The sequence below is a fragment of the Fukomys damarensis genome, unplaced genomic scaffold (genome assembly GCF_012274545.1).
Source record: "Fukomys damarensis isolate Sample0158 unplaced genomic scaffold, DMR_v1.0_HiC HiC_scaffold_24, whole genome shotgun sequence".
NCBI lineage: Eukaryota > Metazoa > Chordata > Mammalia > Rodentia > Bathyergidae > Fukomys > Fukomys damarensis.
The window spans coordinates 35,787,971-35,812,483 of NW_022900936.1; the positions used below are offsets into that span (position 1 = coordinate 35,787,971).

Sequence of the window (24,513 nt, forward strand, 5' to 3'; positions counted from 1 at the left end):
GTACAACCTTAAAACTCCACAATTAGTCAAATTAAACAAAATAAGGATTTAATAATTATTGTTTAATTATTTCTATGTTTAATTATTTCTATTGTTTAATTACTTCTATGCACTATTACAAATAGGACCAACTGAGGGAATTCTACTTCTTTTTTTTTTTAATTGGGGATCAAATTCAGTCCCTAGCGCTTGCAAGGTAGGTGCCAGAACTACTGAACTAAATCCCTGGCCCACATTCTACAATTTGTATTCCAAATATCCCACGAAGATCTTTCTTCTAAAGTCTTGGTCCCCAATGTGATTCTATTGGGAAGGGCTAGAATCTCTAGGGGGCCTCATTGAAGCCTTTTAGGTCATTGAATCTATGTCCTGACAAAGCACTGTGGAAATTGGTCTCTTCCTCTTCCTCTTGCTTCCATTCCCATGAGGTGAGATATTTTTTTCCCATCACACACTTCTTGTCACTGCCCTGTGACATGTAACACAGTCCAAATCAATGGGCCTGTCCAATCTTGGACTGCAGCCTACCTACAGGAGTTAAAGTAAATGTTTTCTGTTTATAAATTAGCTATCTCAGATCATTTGTTTTAATGATGGAAATTAGTCTAATATAAAGTATTATCAGCTTGATTTAGAAATGTTTATATGATATAAACTAATTCTGAAAGGGAAAGCTAAAAGTTTTAATGGCTAAGATTTATTTTGACTTTTTATTGTAAATCTGTTGTGTGATGTAGTCTACATAGATTTTATAAATTTGAAATTCCTACAATTATTGTTTAGAGTTTTAATTAAGTGTAAAACACTGTATATATGCAAAGAACTATATTTTTTATATTTTTGATTCTCATAGATTGTCCTTAAGATTTTTTTCAGAAATAGTAATACACAAAATTAATACATAAAGTTAATAAATGACAGTTCATCCTTAAGTGAATGTCATGATGTATTTATTTCCAAGGAATTTACTAATTTCATGTGTTATCAAAGTACAACTAATTTTTTTGTAAATTATATATAATTCTGTCTAACATTTTATGAAAGTGATCGGCTTTCTGAAGCATTACCATCTTTAAAGAGGAAAAAGTAGGCCTTTAAGTACATAGAAAAAATTCAAATTTCATGTTAGAACCAAATTATTCTAAGCATTAAGTAAAACCTTGGTTGACTCATTTTTTACTTAGCACTAATTTCTAAAATATTGAGATAGAAGCAGTTTTATTATAATTTTTTATTGTGAAAGGGCAGTGAACCATATTCAGTACAGTATATCAGTATATAAAAACCTAATCTGTACCTAGAATTCAGCATAAGTATTTAATTTTATCCATTCACTCAATTTACTTGATTCTAAAAGCTACAAAACTGCTGTTGCAGCTGTATTACAAGTAAATATTGCACACTTTCAAGAAAATGTGTATCTTTGAGGGAAAATAAAATTTAGGCAAGTGATATAATCCAGGGGGAAATATTCCTGAATTAAATACTTTATCAATAATTAATATAAGAAAACTGGTCACTGTTATTTGTAATCCTCACACAGAGAGGGAAAGAAGAAAGTTTTACAGGATAGAAACATTCTTGAGGTAGCACTGCACAGTCATTTACTGTGGGTGGGCAGTGGACTCACCTTACAGTCTTGTGGAAATATAAAATGCTATAAGTGATGTGAAGCACTTCTTGTTCTCAAAGTGAGAATCCTTTGAACCACACTAAAAAACTGACTTTCTTAATTATGTTTAAGCTTTACGCAAGTATTTCAAACTAGTTTCAGCAATGTATTCTGTGCTTTATCAGTCATCATATGGTTAACAATGATGACGTTTTCAAGTCAACGCTTTACACACATTGAATAAAATAACAATTTTAACAGAGCCTTACACAGTTTACTCAACAAATTACTCTCATTTAATCTTTACCCATTAGAATTCCACCCTATTTTTCCACCAAACTTCCTCTCAATATTGTTCTAATCTTTGAAGTAGTTAGACACTTAGAATGTTTCGCATTTACTATCTTGACCCTAGGTTAAGCGGTATGCTATAAATGAGTATTTTAGGTGTTTATTATATGCCAGAAAAGGAAACTTCATTTTTTAAATGGCAGTTTTTGCTTTTCATTTTTCCCCTCATATAACTAGTTAATGTTTACTTTGCATCAGACATTCTTCTTTTAAGGATAGTCGGTCCTTGAAAATTTTAATAACTATGTATTCACATTCTAACAATTAGAAGTTTAAGAAATGTGTCCAAAAACATATACAAATAACACAAAGGGGTTTTTAGATTTACCATAAATTTTAAAATTTGAATTTTATGAGCAAAGTCTTTCACTTGAAAATTTTTACTGTTTTTTGTTACACAAAATTAGGCTTTGAGATGTAATCTCTTATAGCAACAGTTCTATTATATATTAAATATCTTAAAACATTTAAATTTCAGTCCTCAACATTTTATTGCCAATTGGCAATAATATCAATTAATTTGGTAAAATATTATTTGTAAAATAATTCTAATGCTTTGTTGAAAAGCAATATCAATACTTTTGATGACTCTAAAGAAACTGAGGCACACATTTGTTAAGAAACTGACATTGTGAAATGGGAAGAAAGGGGCTAAAGGTGTAGGGAAGGTGGGATGGGTAGGGGAAGGGTAATAAAGGAAAAGGAAAAAATGTGAGATAATGAAAAGATGAAAATAAAAAGTTTTTATAAGGGAAGGGTAATAAAGGAAAAGGAAAAAATGTGAGATAATGAAAAGATGAAAATAAAGTGTTTGTAGATGGGGAGGGCAGGAGGGGGTGAGGGGAGGGCAGAGGTAAGGGGAAAAATGAGAACCAAGACCTGTCATGTAGAGGTACAAGATCCCAACAATGAATGTAACTGTACTGTATACCTAAAATATAACAATAAACTCAATTCAAGAACAAACAAAGAAGCAGTTTATCTGGGCTGATCAAAATTGTAACTTGGAAAACATACGGATTGAAGCAGACTTGAATATGTGTTCTAAAATAATAACAATTTTTAACAGGGTTTAAAGGCAAAACCACAAATGAAGAGAAGATACATCAGTTGTTTGTCATGGATTTAGATTGGTGAAGACAGGGTAGAAAATTGGCTTGTAAAAAAAAGGCAGTGAGTAATTTGAAAAATATGCATAAACCAGTTCTCTTAGAAAGAGGAGTGAAACAAGAAGAACAAAGAAATTCTTGGAAAAGACGCGAACACAGGAGCAAGGGTACTTTGAACATTATCTGTAAGATTGGGATATTCTGCTTTACTGGTATCTTTGAACCTCAGTGCATAAACAGCAGAATGTTGTCTCAGCCTGGTGAGATTTCCATATGCGTGGTGAAAGTGACTAACACCTGCACAGGCTCATTGCATGGGCTGCATTATTTCTGAAATGGTCAAGATTGAAGCTTGGTCTCTTGTGTTTTCTTGGTCAAACATTTGAAGAGTAACTCAGTCTGCTTTGCAAGTTCATTTCAATTTTGTTCACAATTTCAACATGCTGTGATCTTAGAAATAGAGATGTTGTATAATAGAATTTATTTAAAGAAAACTAACACATTAGACTTTTGATAGAATGCACTAGCAATGATTTTAGAGATAAGATTATGTAATTTATGATTTTCCATATTAATATTAAAATAAAATTGTACTTTAATGTTTCCCACTTTTCTAAATACAAAGAATTGTCCTATTTCTTGTCATTTTTACATACTTTTCCCTTTTGGAGTACTTTATTAAAATTCAAAATCCTTAACTGAGATGAACTAAGCTCAGAATATTTTAATTTAGCAATATATTTTGTGCATTGTCAGATAGAGAAATTTTTACTAATATACTGGCCAATCTATTGGAATTTTCTTACTCCAGTGTTCACACTCTAACTCCAAAAAATCATGGGCTAACACTTAGGAAGAAAGTGATCTAAAGATGTGTGATGTATTTGCCTGACTAATAATGCAAACTTAGCTAACTATAAAGAAACTTCAGAAGGATGTACCTCATATTTTATTGATATGACAGGAAGAGATGGATGAGAGAAAGAATATATGAGATTCCCAGTAGGAGTTAGCCATTTAAATTATGTAGTATCCCTGCATTGTTCAGATGATACTTATCTGATCCTCAATTACTTGTTTTACTTGCTAAGTATAGAAATTAAAGAGATATTTTTATTCCTCCCAGCAAAATAGAAAGCATAGACAACAAAGTATGTATAGCAAATGTTACTTTTGAAAAACATACTTAGCAGCAAATGTGTAATTTAAAATTCTCTATATTGAAATGTTCTTTAAACTTTTAGAAGTCCTGAGACTATGTTGGGTTTATTTTGTTGATGAGACGAAAGCTAAATGTTGAAAAAGTTTCCGTCATGTAACTTAAGAGTAAGTAGGGCTAAATAAATTCATTTTTTCAAAAATCTGAAAGTCTATAAGTATCTGAAGCCAAGAGAAAAAATACACACTCAATGATGAACAGGATAAATCTAAATTGAACTATAGTAAATTTTAACAGATCAGATTATTTTAATGTTCAAAATCAAAGGGATTGCTTAAACATTAACTAAGGGGATTGAGGTATAGCTCAGTGGTAGACTGTTGACCTAGCATTCATTGTTAACATTAAAAGGCCCTAGGATTCATTGCTAGCATTGAAAAAAAATTTAAAGATAGTGCCTAAGAATGTCTTTTAGAGTGACGAATACAGGCCGGATAAAAGCAGAAGGAAAATTAAATAATCAAAGAAATTTCGTCCCATAATTATCTCCTTGTCAAGGCTCATTCTCCATGCCTTCCACTAAGTATACAGGGCCTATAATCCATATTCAGTTACAAAGAGTTTTAGGAATGGAGCTGATTTACATCAAAGACAATCAAATAAGCATCAGCAGAAGAACAGAGAATCCTTCTGCGTAATATCTCAAGAATAAAACAAAGCAAAACTCTATCACTGTGTAAATCAAAATTACAATTTCAACCTGCAAACAATGAAGAATGTTGTAATTGTATCAGTAAAATTTCCCATTCTTCAGTCAAAATATCTGACATCATCAACTTCAGGAGAAGAGATTTAGTTTGCCTCATAGTTCCGGCCATGGTTGCCTGGGTCTAAGGAAGACACAGTGGAGCGAAGGTGCTTATTTCATTGCATCTGGAAGCAGAGCACAGGGGAATCCCAGAGAGTGATAAATGCTCACAAGGGGAGCTCCCAGGGACCCACCTCCTCCTCAGAGCACCTTCAGCTATAAACACCAGGGGATAAATCCACTAACAAGTGTTGCACTCCATGATCCAGTCACTTTTCCAGGAGTGTCTTAATTCAGTTAAGTTGACAAAACTAATATGCACAAGTCCATCTCTTGTCAACTCTAAACACTTCTCCTTAAACTATACTTAATCTCCAAATAATTGAGAACGCGTTAATAATTTTGACTAATGTGCCTCTTCTCTGGCCAGAATATAAGTTTTTCTATTCTTTATGCTCTGCTTTTTTCCTCCAAATTTGAACTATACATTTGGCTAACAGTGCTCTTGATTCAATCTGAAATTTAGACTCTTATGAAATTTCCTGTGCCAGATCAACTACTACACTATCCTTAAATTCAGGTTCCCTCAAAAATCTCAGGACATGGGGAAAACGTAGACACAGTTTTTTCCAGGGTGTATCAAGCTTTGCCTCTAGGCCAATTCCTAAGTGCATTTTATTCTCAAGTGAAACTTCATGACCCTGGCATTTATTGTTCATATTCCTTCCAGCATTCTGTTCTTCTGAAACCTGACCAAAATTGCTTACCAAGCTCTTCTTGCAACATTCTTGGGCTTCTCTTGTCCAGTTCTCTAAACTTTTCCAACTTGCCTCCGTAATCTAATTTCAACGGCTTCTGAATATAAGATAAATTATAATTACAGAAATAACCAGATTTATGTGGTACAAATTTTCCGTATTCCTCCTATTAGATTATACACGTGTGTGAATTTATATGCACGTACATATGCATACATATATATTTATATGTGCATGTTTACTTGTACAGTCATCGTTTCAGGAGGAAGGAGCAAGAAAAAGTATAAATGTCTGAAATCACATACATCTATCTATTTATATAGTCTTTTTTTTAAAAAATGAAAATTAGTGGCAATTGTGATTGGTATGTTCAGTGGTATCTTCTCAGGTACCCATATGTTATAGACACATAATAAATATTGTTGAGCGGATGATTGGTATGATACATATTAATGCAATTTTATTTTAATTGCAATGTGCAAAGTTTCCAAATGATTCATTCTAGTACATATTTTTATTTTATGATGAGTTTAACAGCCTAACTAAAATAGTGCTTTCTTTTCATTTCCAGACCCCAATGCTCTAGCTGGCCAGACTGGCCCAGACCATGCTCTCATAGGAGGAATAGTGGCTGTGGTTGTCTTTGTCACATTGTGTTCCATATTTCTGCTTGGTCGATATCTTGCCAGACATAAAGGTACGTTATAATTAAAGAGAGTTCTATTATTTTTATTCCATCCTGAAATATTGTATTACATGAGTGCGTGTATTTCTCTGTGCATTTTTTGGGGGGGTAGGGAAAAATTGAGACAGAGAGACAAAAATGAGTGAGGGGAGATCCTAAATACTAAATTAATTCTAAAATTCTTGGTAATGACCATTACAAATGTCATTCTAGTGACTATATTTGATAAATTATATCAATATTATGCTATCATATTGCAAAATATTTACCTATTTTCCTCACTAATATGGCTGTATTTTGATAAGCTTATGAATAAAAATGTCAACCAAACACATGCTTACACTTAGATTTTAATCCTAGAGTTAAATTAAAAATTTCCACTTTTTTTTTTCCTCAGAAAGGGGTTCCTTCTGTGAGCTTCGGTCACTGTCGAAACATAATTCTTTTAAGCCAATTTCATTCAAAGCTGAGTAAAACTGACTCAGAAAAAGAAAATAGAATAAAGTTTGTAATTTATCTCTAGGATTAAAATGGAATTGTAGGTATTTGGTTGATGTCTTAAGTTTATGAAAACAAAATATGTGCATCCATATTGATGAGGAAAATATATTATTTTTTACAATAAGCCATTGTATTATTGATATAGCTTACTTTTTTTTTTCTGGTACTGGGAATTGAACTCAGGACCTTGTACTTTCGAGGCAGGCAGTGGAACCACTGTGCTAAATCCCCAGCCTGATACAGCTTCCTTTTAAATAGAATTCCAAAAATAAATGGTAAAACACTTAGTACAACTATTATCCATATCTTAACTACATCTTCAGCTGAATCATGTATATGGCCTTTGTCAAGCATTAAGGAAGTCAAAATTACTTATTACTCATTCTGTTTTGGCTCTTCCAACATATACCAAAAAGCAGAAAGGAAGGATACAACTTTAGAAGAGTGAATTGTGTGCCTCATATATCTAAGAACATGTTCCAACGTTTAAGAAATCTGACAATGTTCCTTCCTAAGGAAATGCAGCTTTAGTGCTAGCTCACAGAACTAACGTAATTTTCTTCCACTCTCTACAGGAACATATCTAACAAACGAAGCTAAAGGAGCTGAAGATGCACCAGATGCTGACACAGCCATTATCAATGCTGAAGGCAGCCAAGTCAATGCTGAGGAGAAAAAAGAGTATTTTATTTAAAATTCAGGCCTCAATTCTCAGTTTTACGTACCAGGCTGGCTGCTGGCGAAAACTGGCTATCATCTTTCAGAAATCATTTCTACCATCCTCTGCTACTTTTATTAACTTTCATACTGTACTGTTCTCAGTAGCCAGTGTATACCAACAATCAGCTGTCAAAAGCATCATTCTTTAATTACTGTACCATCCATAATGCAGGACATTTCTTCCGCTAAATTTTACACCATTGCTCTTTTAACATACAGTGCTTGAATATACAGCCTTAACAATGTTAATCATCTACTTTGGTCATTATATTGAGTTGTTTCATACATTTTAAAATGTATGCAGATGTCCCACCCCCACTTTTTTCCCTTGTAAGTCATAGATTTCATTACTTTGACATAGGATGGCTTTCACAAGTAGCAGGATTAGGTAAAGACCTATTATACCGAAGTTTAATTGAAAAAATAGAGGTTTACAAATAATTTTTTCTACTTGTCTATCTTTAAAAACACATGTTTTAGTAACATATGCCCTACAAAATACAAACTGAAAGCACTGTAGTGTAGTTTCTGAAATGTTTGAGATTATACTGATAATGCTGAATCAATTTGCTGTTTAAAATATAGCATTTGATACAGGAGCCATGTGTATAAATTATAATTACAACATGACACCTTATATAATTATATATTCACATCATTAGTTTGTTTTAAGTTCATTTACCAATAAATTGTCCAAACACTTAATTGTTTTGGGAATTACAAGAAATCATTCATTTATCTATTTGGTTCTGTAATTTATTTGCTCCATAAGAACTCATCTTCCTAAACAAAACTGAAGTATTCATAGGGCACAATTTTGAGACATTTTAGTATCTGTATATAGTGCATATAATAAATCTAATTAAACATTATTTGATACGTATTTAACTTTTTTGGCTGTAGGTAATTCAGTCATAAGTAAGCATTTTCTAACGTCCATTATATCCCTTTAGATATTACTTAAACAAATGTTATAAGTAGATAACATGTATTAGTATTTTTGTCTGTATGTCCTAGCACTGTTCAACAACAAATTTTTCTAGTTCTTGTTAATTTTTATTTCTTATACAATGGAAGCACAATGTTATAAGGAAAGGTAATTTTAAGCTAACAACCAGTGCACAGCCTCAGGTTTTAAATTACAACCACAGTTGAATAATAACCTAAAAATATACTCTTTGTTTGCTACAAATTTACAAATTTTAATTTGGCAGTTCCAGAATTGCTTTCCTTTGTTGGTTTGCCAAAAAGAAGTGTTTAAGATATGTGTTCTGTATAAATGAGCTAATTCTTTATATTAAATTCCTGTCTATGCATTTTGTGAGGTACAAACTTATGAAACAGTGAGTGATAGAGAATTTCTGCCATGTTTTTAACTCCAAGGTGAAAGTCTCTTTCTCTGGGTTATTTTGAAATTTTGATGTATTTAACAATTATGAAATGCTGTATTCTCAAATATGACACAGAGTCAATCTAAAGTCCTATTATTTCTTCAAGTAAAATATAATATTGCTAGATTAGTTGTCATTAAATTTATTATATGCTAAAGAGTAAAAATCCAGTTAGATAAAAAGTTATTTTCCCATTTACAAGTCTTGCACCTTTAAGAAGAAAACAAATAAGACAAAATGGTAGCTATACTTGTGCTGTCTGACAGCATGATGGCCTAGGGATTTACAAATAATATCTGGAATTTATTTTTGAGGAATGAGAATGGTTGAGTACAACATCATGTATTAATAGCAAATGAAAGATAAAGGTGCTGTATCTTAGATTATTTATCAACAAAGTATCAATCTTTTAAGGACAATGTTAGAATTTTTAAGTTGTTTATTTTTGATTGTTGAAGCATTTATCTTGATTTCTTACAAAAGAAAAAGGACGATGTCAGTCAAGCAGCACTTTTTCTAAATATACAGAACATAAATAATATGATGTGGTTGAGTGTTAACATAATAAATCATATACAGTATGACATTTTAAGGAAATAAGTCTGCATTGATGTGATTGCATGCTTGTTTTTGCAGTTCACTCCATACCATCTGTGGAAAAATGCAATAATATGTTAATATAGTATGGTAGTTTGAGAGAATCAGGTAGGTGCTACTAGACACATTGAAACTAGAATAGGTTTATAAACTGTTCATAACTTTCAATGCATAATCGTTAGAAAGACTCCACAAAGCAAAATTCATCCTGTTAGTACAAAATGGGAAGGTTCCTATTGCCGAAGTAAATTGTATAAACTGCATCATCAATTACTATTTAAAGCTTAATTTCAGGATGCACTTACGAAATTGCTACTTTTCATTGATGCTGTATTTACATCCCTCTTCATTTCATCTATATTCTACTTGGCTCCAACCACTAAATTGTTTCCTAAATAACTCAGTCATTATTTATAGTACTGTAAAATTAGAAATCCAAAATTGGTTGCATTTCAAGATTATTGACGTTTAACCCTTCAGGATAATATAAAATCTCATTGTAACTCTTAAAAACTAAATAAATTAACATTCATAGGCTTTAATAAAATCTTTCAGCTAAATATAGTTCAATTTGAATTAAATGTCATTTTCTGTAACAAGAAAAAATAATTAGCAATGGAGTTTCACTTTTCTATCTTTATAAAACATTTGACTTCACTAAACAAGGGAATAAATTACAAACAAATTCTATTCCAACAAATTAGAAAAAAATCATGTAAGATACCTAAATGGGACCCATGTATATTTTGAGGTCTGAAATGTGCACGCTCGTGTGCACATCGAGCCCCTCTCTGTCTCCTAATGGAGCACAGAGTTTGGAGGACTCAGTGGAAGAAGTGTGTGCACTCACAGTCCTCGTAGAATATGGAGCGTTATTCTTTACCAAAAGTAGCTATTCTCTGCCAGTGTACTGTTTACAGTGTAAATTGTCCTCCATCAAAAAAAAAAAAACTCTAAACAGCATTCTTCTTTTCCTCTTTTCCATTTTTTGAATGTACTCTGTAGAATAATAATCTAAATTAGAAGAAAAGGAAAAGTATGTGTAAAAGCAAGTGTAAAAACAGAACATGAGTATTGATGTCTGTGTGTTTGAATGCATCCATGTGTGTAAGTGTGTGTGTAAAGAGCGTGTGTGTGTGTGTGTGTGTGGAAAGAGAGCAAGAGAGAAAAAAACACACGCACAGAGATTTCAACTGTTTTCTTTACTAGAAAAATCCAAGAAGTAGTTTAGGCGAACTGATACTGGAGTTTAATCTAGAAACTGGATGATCTCACATTAATTCATGATTCTTAATCTTTCTTTGACACTCCACAATTAAAAGGACAAAAAGAGAAAGAAAACGTAACTTTCCTAATAATACAGAGAAGTCAGCACCTCATTTATTTAATTTCTTTGTAAAAATATAAATATCTCAATTAAAAGACAGGCTCACTTGTAATTATGTACTCATGACTGTAACTGCATTAAGATTCCATATAGGCACATGTACAGCAGCTGTTTGGCAGTGATGGCTCTTCCATGTAACATAGCAGTTATCGTGTAATTTAGTGCCACTTATTGCAAAGTGTTACCAAAGGGAACACTGAAACACTTTTCCTTTTTTCTTTGGACATAAAGATAATTTAATGGATGGCAAATACAAAATTTACACGTTGTTTTTTAATTGTGGAGAAAATGCAAACCTCATAACTTACTGCAACTTTCCCATGATAGTTAAAATTACTTAGAACTTTTGAAATATGCCCAATATTATTTCCTTTTGCAAGTGGTAATCTGTGATTAATACACACAAAAATACAAAAATTTAACTAATAATCACAAATGAAACAAATAAAAAAACACACCTAGTACAAAGTATTGATGAGTAATGCTTTTGTTAAGTGGCACGAAGTACACACTAAAAACTATGCAAAATATAGGTAACTACAGTGTATGTACATGTAAGTATCTTGTACTTGCTGTGTATGGATGTTGGAAACCCATGTAATTATAATATGCATTTTGAATACTGGGAAAGAGGAAATCTAGTGTAGATAAAATAATTTGTTTTGAAATATACACTGGCAATATTGAAAAATAGTGCAATATCTGTGATTCTATGGCTGGATACTTAATGCAAAGGGATTTTAAACAATTCTTAGACAAGATCCAAGAGTTTGTTAATCTTCACCTCTCACATATTAGAACATTAATCAAAAATTCAACTAATTCAACAAGTTTATGGTTTTTTTACTTAAATATTAACATAAACCAATAAAATTATTATTTCATTTAATTTTTAGCATGACTTCAGAGAAATAACCTGAATTTTAAACTTTGATTCACATCTAATTGACTTTGAAATTCTTAAACTATCTTTAAAATGTGTTTTTAATAGATTTCATTTCTTTTCATAAGTATGCATTTATTCAATCAATGAACATAGAGTACCTTTAATAGTTACAGTCATTGTCTCTTAATGACTATTCTGTACTATTGTTTTCCTTTTACTCCCTATTCCAGCCCAAACATACCCTTTGCACTTAACCCTTCCAAAGGCAATGGATTAAAAGTAGTAGCAAGATAATAAAGAGAGTTAAAAGGAACAACATATAAATATGGGTTCTATAATCATCAGCATTTTTATGTATTGAGATTATTAATATTGAATGCAATAGTTATTGGATATAACTGGTAATATCTCTGCCATGCATACTTACAATAATCCTTCTACCTCTCACTTTTAACATGGGCTATGATACTTCAGTATAAATAGAGGAAATAATAACTTACAAGATATCCCAGGAAGCATTACTTTGGGACTCTCATAACAGTGCACACCCTACCCCTGGGAAATCTCAAAAGCCAACTTCTTGTAGTATATTCTATGGTGTTTGGGTCTACGTTTGTTTTCCTTTTTTATCATTAACTTTTCCTATAGGCAAAATATGATACAATGTGATATGGATAGTTCTTCTCATGCCTATTTAACATTCCACTGTAATATAATTGTAATATTAAAAAATAATTTAAATGGCAATACTTTGCAATCTCATCTACTTCATTTAATGTTTAAAATGTAATTTCTTATAAATTAATGTGTTTGAAATAAAAATCACGCATACGATGATATATTTTGGTGAGAAGTATTATCGATATGAGACAAAAATTTAAGTATTGTTACAAAATAATCCCAAGTAATGCAAAGTATTGCCACACATTCCCACTTTATTTTGTCTGCATAGGCATAATATAAAATTTTCAACAATGTCATTTAATTATACTAAAAGAAAATGCCATTTAAGGGCATATTTTCCTCTAGGAAAAAAAGGATATATTAATTTCTTAATTATGATGGTGAATCTTAAAATATGCTTAAAGTAAGATGTTTCTGTGTTATGTGGTTATAATACAAATAATATTTGGTTTAATCTTTACCTTCTTTTTCATATTTATAGAATTTTGGAGAGAATGGGCCCCAATGTGAAAAAGATGTAAAGAAAAATGTCCTTATTTTCCCCCTCTGATATATACTGTACATTTCAAAAGAAATAAAGTTAAAAGATATTTGAAGATTGCAGGGGCAAAAAGAAAAACTTACCAGGGCTCAGCACTTAAGCACTTTTCCCACACCCAGGGTCAAAGCACCAGTGATTCCTACATGGACTTTTAAGTGCAGTATGAAATGCAACATTACGCTTACACACAGTACTGTCAAACCTCAAATACTTCTTTCTCTTTAGATGCTTTTCCTTGTACATGATACTAGTAGACACTTTTCTCTTTATATTTGCTGTTAGTGAAAGTCACACGCAATAAAATATTGATGGTTGAAAGCAGTGGTCAGTAATTGGTTAAAAAACGTATAAAATGTAAACAGAATTGTTATATCTTTTCTCCTTCTTGCTTTTTTTCTGTATTTCTGATGTGTTGAATGACTCTCATAAATAGAAAGAAAGATGACCTAGAAATTTTTAAAAACTAGTAATATTTCTCCTTATAAATGTATAAAAATTAATCTTTTTACAAATTTATTTAACTGTACCTACTGTACTTATTGTAGATTCAATGATGCAGTTAAGTAGTAACCCAAGAACTTGTGAGTTTGGGATTGCTGATCTATTTTCTTCATATTCAGTTCACATCAATGTTTGTGAATTGGTTGTTTAGCTTTTCATTCAACCAAAAAATATTCCCTTAAGAAAGCTCCATTTTTATCATAAATATTTCAACGTAACTAGCTTTGCAACAAGTCTGCCATGTTAAAAAGAATTTAAAGACTTATCTCTGAAAATGGTACCCAGAAATGCAGCTGCTCCCAGCAATGTAGCTTCAAAATTAAAATGTTCTCTTTATATGACAAGAAATTCATAACTTTTGGAAGGGTATTTTTATGACAGCATAAAGATAGCTTCTGTGCTGTAAAATGATCCACCAAAATTAAGCATATTTCACATAAACACAATTATTGGATCTGCTCTGGTCATTAACATTTTCAATAAAACAAAATGCATATTGTAATATTAGGTACATGACACTTGCATGTTGATATGCCTATATACTTACAAAGTATTCAATGTGTACTTAGTGGCTCTTCAAATATGTCATGTACAACTCTTATAAACATTCTTACAGGGTTCCCATTTGCACTTCATCTTTCAGTAAAGTCTTGTCAGAAAAAAAAGTTGTCTGATAATTATGGAAAAATAAAATTTGAATTTTAGTTATCTGTTGGACATTACTGAATTGTCTATTCATTTAGCACATTTTCTTATACTTGAAAACATATTGAAAGATAGAACTTTCTTTTTTTTGAGTGACAGGTTATAAAAATGTCACTAAATAAGCATCTTTATGCTGACACATTATTTCAAACACCTTTTTTGCAATGCATATATTATCCACTCACTCTAGATTATTTTTCAGTGATACTCATTTTTTCCTGTAAATTTCTAAAGGGAAGTTTTAAAATTCAAGCAGTCATAAAATAAATGTTTTCTTATTTGTGCAACATTCAATCATTATTCCTTGAAATATCTGAACCTTGTAATATGCTGACTAAGGGTCAGAAAGTGTTGCTGGCTTAGGGAAATTTGCTTGAGATTGCCAAACTTTCAAAACTCTGTAAGGGTAATTTTACATTCACTATGTATGTTTGCTAATGTTGACTAGGAACAGAAGCAAAACTATCTAAAACTATTTTTTTAATTTTCACTCTCTACTCAATATTACATATTTCAACTACCTAAAGTGATGCAATTAATAATATATCTATCTTAAGCTTATGCGAACAAGAATTTGAGATAAGCTTTTAAATTTATGGAGGATTTTCTTTGTGTCTTTGGAAGTTCACTTACCATAAAGTATTTTATAGTCTACTTTAACAGATTTTGTTATACAGGGTAAGCCAAAGGCTGTACAAGAATTAGTGTCATTTGGGTCTGATATTTGTGTTGGACCATGAAATATTCCATTAAAATTTGTCTGTAAATACAAGGCAAGATTTTGTATCTGGTTTGTTTTATTAAATAATCTGTTATTTTATTTTCAATTTTTTTTTCTTTTTTATTTTTGCCCAGCCAATTAATTCCTGCAATATAGATTAGGAAATGATGTTTTATCAAAGATCAAATTTTGCACATCTTAAAGAAAACAATGACATTTAAAGTAAAACATTCATAGACATTTTTCCTTTTCTTTTTAATGATACCCAACATGCTCTTCCACATACAGCTATTAAACAAAATATGCGCGGCACATCCATGCTTCCTCGAAGAATCTGCTGTTTTGATAATGCAATTTTTATTTTGATGAATTTTTTCTATTGTATTTTAAAATCAAAGACGTTCATTGAAAAACCTTTCATAGTATAATTCACAAATGATATTTCTAAAATCCAAGTGTTCTGAATTATTATTTGCACAGTGGCTTGGATTTATAATAAGGAATTGCATTTTATAGCAACCCTGGAATGTTTGCCTCTACATTCGATCCATGAAAATATAAAGTAATTATCTGTTGCTCTAAATTATTCATTCTCCTGCTTGAGAATATTTTGCATTCCTAAGTACTAACAGACATGTATCATGTGACTTTTCAGAAGACATCAGCACTTTTTAATTACATTCGTAGTATACATTTTCCTGCTATTCAGATGAAGCCATGAAAAAATGGACATTCATATTGCACTTTGCTGAGAAATTAGGGCAAGTTTTTTTAAGTGTTACCATTTTTACTTCAGCTTTGCACCAAACACCATAACCCACCGGAAACAGTATTTTTATTTTCCTTCTTGTACCCATCATTACCTGTGATCTTAATGCTAAGATGAATGTTTCTATTATGAAAGTCTCTTCTTGTCCCAACTACTTACTGCTCTCCTGGAGACATGGAAGCAATATTATATTCCCACTAGAAGATAATTTTGCAGACTCATGGAAACTAATATCACATTTTACAAATGAGAAAGATAAGATTGAGGGTCACAAGACAATTTATTGGAAGTATCAGGTTTATAATTTAAATACCGCTGCTGAGGTGGGGATTGAGCTCAGTGGCACTATGTCTGACTCTCAAGTGCAAGGTCCTGAGTTTGATCCCAGGTACCAAAACCAAAACGAACAAACAAAAATAAATATAGCTGCTAAACTGCATTGCCTATCTATTAAGAAATTTTGTGAAACCATAGTCAGATTTTGCTTTCCAGTATTATTTGCCTGGCATTGTTAGCAGCATTCATCAGAGGCAGAGTTAATCTATATTACAAGAATTTGAGTGTCACCATTTTTAAAATTTGTAAGAGTATGAGCATCCTTTAGTGGTTTACTAAATGAATGATTAAAATATAGTTAGGATGTAAATTATAATTAAAGCGATTGATGACAGTATGCAAAAGCCAAAGATTCATTTTAATGGGAATTCATAAAGTAGAAAGGGATGGTGTGGGAACAAGATAATTTATTTAAGTGATACCATCTTCAAAGAAGGCTTTGGTTACTGCAGGGAGGATAAGTATGTTAAAGGGTAAATGGTTAAGATAAGTATTCATTCAATCTATTTTACAAGTGCATTTTGAATTCTGGAGGCAAATCAACTGAAATGTCACTGGAAATTATCCTATAGTAGGCTTCCATAATATTCACATGCCAACATTACAAACAAGATAGAGCAAGTCACATTTTGCCAAATATATAAATGAGAATCCATTTAAATCCCAGTTTTTATTGCTAGGGGTCTGCTTACATTTATAATCTATGGGGACCTTGTTAATAAAGAATCGACTTCCTCCTCTAAGTAACAATCCACAATTTACATCAAGGCTGACTGTGTGGATAGATGACTAGTGGAGCTGCACAGAACCCAACGCTCAGAAAAGAATCCTGTTTATGGAGTTTAACGCTCACCAGTGATAAAAAGTTATAAATAAATTAACCTTGAATCTGTACTCACTAAATGAACTCCAATGAGACAATAGGAGGCTTCCTCTCGTTTGTGGCTTTTTATTTCACTGCATCCTTGCCTCCAGGGAGTGTTCTTGGCTGCTCGCTCTTCCATTCACTCCCATGAGCACAGCAGCATAGGGGGCTTTGCACAGGTGTTAGGGTTTTCCAAGCAAGGTGTGCTTTCCCCACGTGTGGAGCCCTCAGGTGAACCCTGGATGTCTGTAAAGGTTTGTACTCATCTAATGGTGACCCTGTGCCAAAGAGTGTAACATCCAAAAGCAGATTTTAAACAAATGCGCAAGTATAATGATAGACACTTCACAGGAGAAGTATAAATGGCCAATGAATACATGAAGAAATGCAAATTAAAAAAACACTGAGATTTCACCCTACTTGAGAAAGAATAGCCATCATCAAGAAATCAAATAATAACAAATGCTGTGGGAGATAAAGCAACACTTCTCCCTTGCTGGTGGGAAGCTAAACTAATACAACCACTGTGGAAATCAGTGTAGACATCCTCAAAAAATATGACCAGTATTTCCATTTGAACTAGTGATTCCCTTGTGAGGTATCTTCTCAAAAGAGTTAAAGATGTTGTGCTACAGTGATACATGCATACCCATGCTTATAACAGCATAATTCATAATAGTTAAATCTTGGAATTCACCTTAATGTCCACCAACAGATGAATGGATAAAGAAAATGTATTATAGTAATTACCCACATTGGAGCACTATACCATTAAGGAAGATAAACTTGAGTGACTTGTAGGAAAATGGATGCATTCTAAGACCTTAATATTAAGTAAAATAAATCAGACACATGAGCTTAGACATTGCAAGGTTTCTCTGTATGAGGAAACAAAGTATAAATACAGAGCAAAATAAAAGATATATAATAGAAAGTAGGGAGACAGATCTTTCTTAACTGCTAAGGGAATCAAGAGATGAAAGGCATAAGAAGGAAGGGCTAAGGGATGAAAAGAGGAATTAAGATGTGTTGTGTACATGCTCCAACTCTAAATAAGGAATGTAAACATAATATACTGAAAAAAATAGACTGATGAAAGTAAACAATATTCACCCTAACACACTGAGAGAAATAACATAAAGGGAAGGCTTTTCCCCTGGAGTTCTAATCAGAGGGTATAAGATCTTAATTTTGCACTAGGTTCACAAATTATGTATCAATCCCTGCTTACCAGTTTAATAATGTAGAACTATCTCTTGCTTCCAAAGTAGATTTAGAATAAAACTTGAATATTTTCAGCAGTATCCTTGATTTAGTGGCTAAGAAATCAGTACTTCTACTATTTTTAGTTAAACATTTGGCAAAATGTTTGCTCTCCTCTATTTCAGGAGAGACATACAGATCATGTCAGTGGTTCATGATCCTAAGGAAAAAGTTACTTTGGAAATTGACATTTTCATTTTCTCTATATTCTAGCCTCTGTAGGAACAATAAAGCAACTGCCAAATGAAAACTAATGTATTTTTAAAAAATCCAAAACATGCAATAAAATAAATGGCTCAGTACTACTTTTACAATTCAGAAAAAGGCCTCTGCTAATCATTTTACTTTTTTCTTTGAGGATAGCAGTTTAATTTATTACAGTATACATGGCAGAGGAGACAAGATAACATAATATAAATAAAGAAATTTAAAATAAGTGATAAGTATTCTACCTCCTATTTGTGATTTAAATTAAGAGCCAAGCAGTGCCTTATCTGGACTGCCAAACAATCTTAAGATATCTCCAAAAATTAGAAATTGAAACTGTGTTACTCACCTTCCTATCTCTTGGGCAAAATACCTGATACCCACAACTTAAAGGAGGAGAGGTTTATTTTTGTCACTGTTTTGTAGAGTTCAGTCTATTGTTGGATGGATCAAAGGCAGAAGTGACATGGAAAATGACCATAGTGGAGGAAAATGGCTCACCTCATGGCAGCCTGAAAACAGAGAAAGGGGAGAGAATTTGGCAATGGAGATACTAAGCCCTTTAAAGCCAAGCATCCAGGGACCTGCCTTTTCCAAGCACCCCCGCTTTCTAATAGCACATTCAGCTAATAGGATAGCTTCATGATCAATCATCTTTCCAAAGCCCTACCCCTCAACACTTCTGATTTTGGGGGACCATTTTGGATTTCAATCATAACAGACACCTCTATCATCCATCTTATAAAAATGTAAATAAAATGTATTCTTCCAGTTAAAACACTTTGATAATTCTTAGTATTTTCAGATAGAACTATGTTATCTAACTTTGTAATTTTATCCTGCCTTTCAATCCAACTTAGACATGCTATTTTCTTTTAAATAATCATCCAGTTTTAAAAAAAATTTGCATTCTATGAATGACTCATATTTTCAACTTTTTCTTCTCTCATTTATTCAATAAGATCTTTAATCACTAGAAGATATCAAGTCAGTTTTTTGAGCTATGGTACAATAGTAAATATGACATTGTCTTATCTGGAATACACACTCTAGGTAGACAAACAGAAAAAAAAGCTCACAAAACTCATAATTGGAAATCCAATAAATATGATAGGCAGGTATGAAATGCTATATAGGATGAAAATAGAAAGCCGCACTGCCCAGGTGGTATAGTGTGAAAAGAAAAGAAAGGCTTGGCCTGATATTTGAATAAATTGTGAGAGATCCACCAAGTGACTACAAAGGAAATATAGTTGCAGTAGAGGGAAGAGCAACTGTTAGGCAAATGAAGCAGGCCCACTGCTTTTGAAAAGCAGAAAGGATGACAGGACAGATGTACTTCATCTTTTATCCTGATCTGTGTTTATCACAGCCACGAGTTCTTGCATGATCGGCTTAAATGTTGAGTAATGTTATCAATTACACACAATGTGCTGTGTTATGAAATAAAATACACAACAGAAATTAAGACACATTTCTCTACAAAAACAAATGATTCAGAATTTTTAGAGAATATTTGTCCAGGTGAGAAGTCAAATTCTGTGGTAAGTCAAATAGGGATTGACAACCTTAGGAAGCTGCTATCATACTTTGACTAGAAAAAGGCTAAAAGCCTCTGGGGCTTGTTCATGTACCACTCCTAGTGCACCTTGTTTGCTTGGTACACATGCTGCTGGTAGTGCCACTTAACCAAAGTGGTGCTTAGCAAACACCATTAAAACATCCACAGAGCACTAAAGCCACTCTAAATCCTCCTGACATTGTTTGGCACTAGAGCTGGAGAAGGGGCATGATAGGTTCCTGAGCCAGGATGATGATGGTTCCCCAGAAAAGTAGTGGTGACTTAATCTGTTCAGACCATTACACTAAAATGTCTTAGACTGAGCAACTTATAAAAAGTAGAATTTACCCCTCACAGTTCTGGTTGACTTGAAGTTCAGATCAAGGCAATGGCAGATTCACTGTCTTTTGGGGGCTCCATCTCGGCTTAATGTACAACACAATTTTGATGCATTCTCACAAAGCAGAAGGAAGCAAACAAACCAGCTTCCTCTGGCCTCTTCTCTAATGGCACTAATTCCATATCTAGGGACTCTGCTCTTGTGATTTAAACTCTTCCCCAAAGATCCCCTTTCAATATTATCACATTGGGAATTAGGCTTCACTATATCAGTGTGAGGATGGACTCAAACTTTCAGAAGACAGCATGTTGGGCTACCATGGTATCTCCCCAGATCAGACTTCTGATATCTAAGGGCCGGAGGGCGAGGAAGCAGAAATACAGAACAAAGAAGCTCTTACAGCAAAGAGGGAACATAGCTAGGACCAAATCTGCATTTGTAGATTTTCAAAGTGAGTCAAGGAAAGTAATTCCTTGCTAGTGGGGATTATGTTGCCCTCACGATGAAAATGCTTCTTATCCCTGAAACTTGTGTGCTGCATTCACAGCAGCTTTGACTCAGTCTGCGCATTATAATAAAAAACTAACCTGAGATAAATTATAAATTTTCTACTGCTTGAGATTATTATGAATATTTGAAAATTTGATTTTTAATTTATTGTATTTCATTTCCTTTACCCTGAGTATTCCAGATATTCATATAAGATGAACTATGTTTGAATATTTTAAGTTGTTCCCAGATGTTGTTATACTCTTTACAGATGACAAATTACTCAGTGTGTTTCAGATGTGGACATGACAAAAATTTAATGCATATTGCTGAAGAATCTGTTAGTAGAAGAGGCACTTTAAAACCAAACTATTGATTTAGTTTACAGTATGACACGACAACATTATTGAATAAATATACTACAATAAAAATATAAATAAAATATTATGTAAAAATGAAAGGATAAATAAGAAGATTGATATTTCTAGAAAATAATGTAAAATAACTGTAGGATTTTCAGACACATAAAAGAATAAAAAGAAGAGAGTGCAGTATATTTTAGAAGTTCAGTAAATGGTATGAACAAACCACAGGGCCAGTAAGTCTCTGATAAATTTTAGTAACCAAAATCAAAGCACTTGTTAAAGAAGCTTCTGTTAATTTTGCTCAAGTATAATGGTATTTCAGGTAAGCCTGTAAACTTCTTTCTTTTTTGTTGAAGCAACTGGAATTTCCTTATATTGAGACAAGATAGGAGTGTAATATAGATTTGGGTTCCAACTTAAAAGTAGAAATTCTGAATACCTAAATATTTTGGAGACATTTAATAAATATTTGCTGAATGGGTAAATGGTCTATTCAAATTATTTTCTATACTTCTTGAGGAAGGTAGATTAATTAACTTATTTAACAAGTACTCACTAAGTATTTATCAAATGCCAGATACAGGAATCAATGATATAATTTTAATTTTTTAAGGACAGTAAAACATTATTGGACTGAGAGGAGCTGTATGGGAAAGAATGATGGTGAGACTTAAAATACTTTTCACTTAGAACTTTCCTCATACAATGTTCCTTTTTATGATTAATTTTATTGGTACATTATAGGTATACAATATAATGACATTCATCATTGAAGATTTGTACCTTTATATAGTTTATCTTGATTCTTATTTTTCTCCATTCTCCTGCCCACCCTTCAACCTCTCCACCCCTCCCTATTTATAAGACATGGTTTCTGGTTTTAATTTTCTCATGTTAATTCCATTCCTTTCCTTACTTTCCCCAATCCTTCCCATTTTCCCTTTCTCTTTGCTCCGTTTCTTCCTATTTCACATTATCTATTATACATTTTGGTTCTTATTTGCACTTTCAGTTTGTCACACCAGAGAAACTATTTGCTATTTACACATGTGTGTCCCATTTATTTCACTTAGGAGTACCATCTCAATGTGCATCCATTTAGCTATAAATAACTCTAGTTTCTCATTCTTTATGGCTGAGTAGTACTCCATTTTATTAAAAAAACAACAACAACAACAACAAGACATCATCTTTATCCAGTCTTCAGTTGATGGTCAAATGAGTTGTTTCCCTGTTTTAGTGTCATAAATTGTGCCTCTATATCACTGTATTTTTTTAAAAAAACAACAACAACAACAACAAGACATCATCTTTATCCAGTCTTCAGTTGATGGTCAAATGAGTTGTTTCCCTGTTTTAGTGTCATAAATTGTGCCTCTATATCACTGTGGTATGAGTCTTTTAATTATTTTAGGAAGATACCCAGCAGGGGGATAGCTGGATCAAATGGGACCTCCAAAACTAGTTCTTTGAGATACCTTGACACTGATTTCTACAGTGGTTGCACCCGTCTACTTTTTTAAAGTTTTTTTTTTTAAGTTTTCTTTTAAATTCTTCATATATTCTAGATAGTGCACCTTTGTCTGAGGAATAGCTGATAATTTTTTTCCCACATTTTAGCTTGTCTCTTTACACTTTTGTTTTCTCTTGCTGTGCAGAAGCTTTTTAAATAAGTGATCCCACTTGTTGGTTGTTTCTACTAGTTCATATGCAACTGAAGTTTCCCCACACCCCAGGGAATCTTCTCCTACGCCAATGTCTTCAAGATTTCTACCTAATCTCTGTTTCAGCTGTTTTACTGTTTCTGTTTTAATATTTAGATTATTAATTTATTTCTATTTTAGTTTAGTGCATGGTGAGAGAAATAGGTCTCATTTTAATCCTTGGCAAGTTGAAAGCCAATTTTTCCAGCACCATGTATTTATTAGACAGGCTATCTTTCCTCCAGTGAAGGTGTTTGGCTTCATGGAAGATGAGGTGGCTGAGTATGACTAGAAAGAATATAAATATTCATCAACTACTAAGGCTATAAAAATATAGTATGATCAATATTGCTAAAAAATGAAAAGGAATTATCTACAGATGCAGAACAATTACCTGGATTTGTAGATCTTAAAAGTAATATATTAAGTATGAGAAGCTATACATACATGATGCATATTTTAATACTATTTATGTGTATTTCTAAAACAAAATTATAGTGATAGACATCTAATTAGTGTATTCTCCAGAATGGGATTGAGAAAGGGAATGAATAAAAAGCAGTATAAAGGAAATTTGGAAAAATGGTCTATAACTACTGTTATTGTCACATAATCAAATATATTTTTGAATAATTATAAGTTGCACCTATAAAAATTGGTGAACTTTATCATTCTGCATGTTATACTTTGATGATGTGGTTAAAAATATTAATGGCAGGTCCCAGTCACTCAGGAGGCTGAGGCAGAAGGATTTCAAGTTTGAGTTTAGTCTAGAAAATTTAGTAGGCTCCCATCCTGAAAAAAAATACAAAAGGTCTGGTATTATAGCTTAGTGTTAAGACTTGGATTCAATCCCAAGAGCCATAAAAAAATTTAACGATATAATCATATGAATATTTTACTGATATACTTTTATCTAAAAGAAATAATATAGCTTTTCCACATATTACCATATTTAAATATAAATTTTAGGAAAATTAAGAGCAAAATACATTGGAACTTGGGAGTAGAATCATGAAAGTTTTCTTGAAACAGCTAAAGAATAAACTGAAATTTTTAAAAAAAGACACAAAAAGTATGAAAAAATGTGAAAAATATATTCCTGACAGTTTCAGTACAGATATGTGCATAATATTTGTCATTAAAATATAAGGTGTTTAAATTTTTCTATAATGCATTATAGTATATGATATATGATATAGTACATGATGCATTTAAATGCTTCCTCTGACTTTAAACACACATAACCCATCATTCTTGCCACTTTCTGAGCATCTCTTAAAGTCTTCTCTCATGAGTACTTCATGAAGTTTGATAAAAATGCAATGAATACTGCTGCCCAGAGCCCTCTAAAGAAAAGGCAGGCTTACAAAATATACTGATGTGTTCACCTCTACCTTATTTATCAGATTTGTGCAACTTCTGTGTCTCCCTCAAAGTCAAAAGGACAACAAAAAGTAAACTTTTTTTTTTTTTTTTTTTTTTTTTTTTTTTTTTTC

The 24,513-nt window shown here is 32.3% G+C and overlaps 1 protein-coding gene across 1 annotated transcript in view; it reads left to right on the forward strand.

Moving 5' to 3' along the window:
* Positions 1 to 13,573, forward strand: part of Cadm2 (cell adhesion molecule 2) — a 241,785-nt gene extending 228,212 nt beyond the window's left edge. Inside the window, exons 9-10 of the mRNA XM_010602876.3 lie at positions 6,369 to 6,494; positions 7,559 to 13,573. Of these exons, the coding sequence (XP_010601178.1) occupies positions 6,369 to 6,494; positions 7,559 to 7,677 (245 nt within the window). The 3' untranslated portion in view covers positions 7,678 to 13,573. The remainder of the gene's footprint in view (positions 1 to 6,368; positions 6,495 to 7,558) is intronic.
* The last annotated feature ends 10,940 nt before the right edge of the window (positions 13,574 to 24,513 follow it).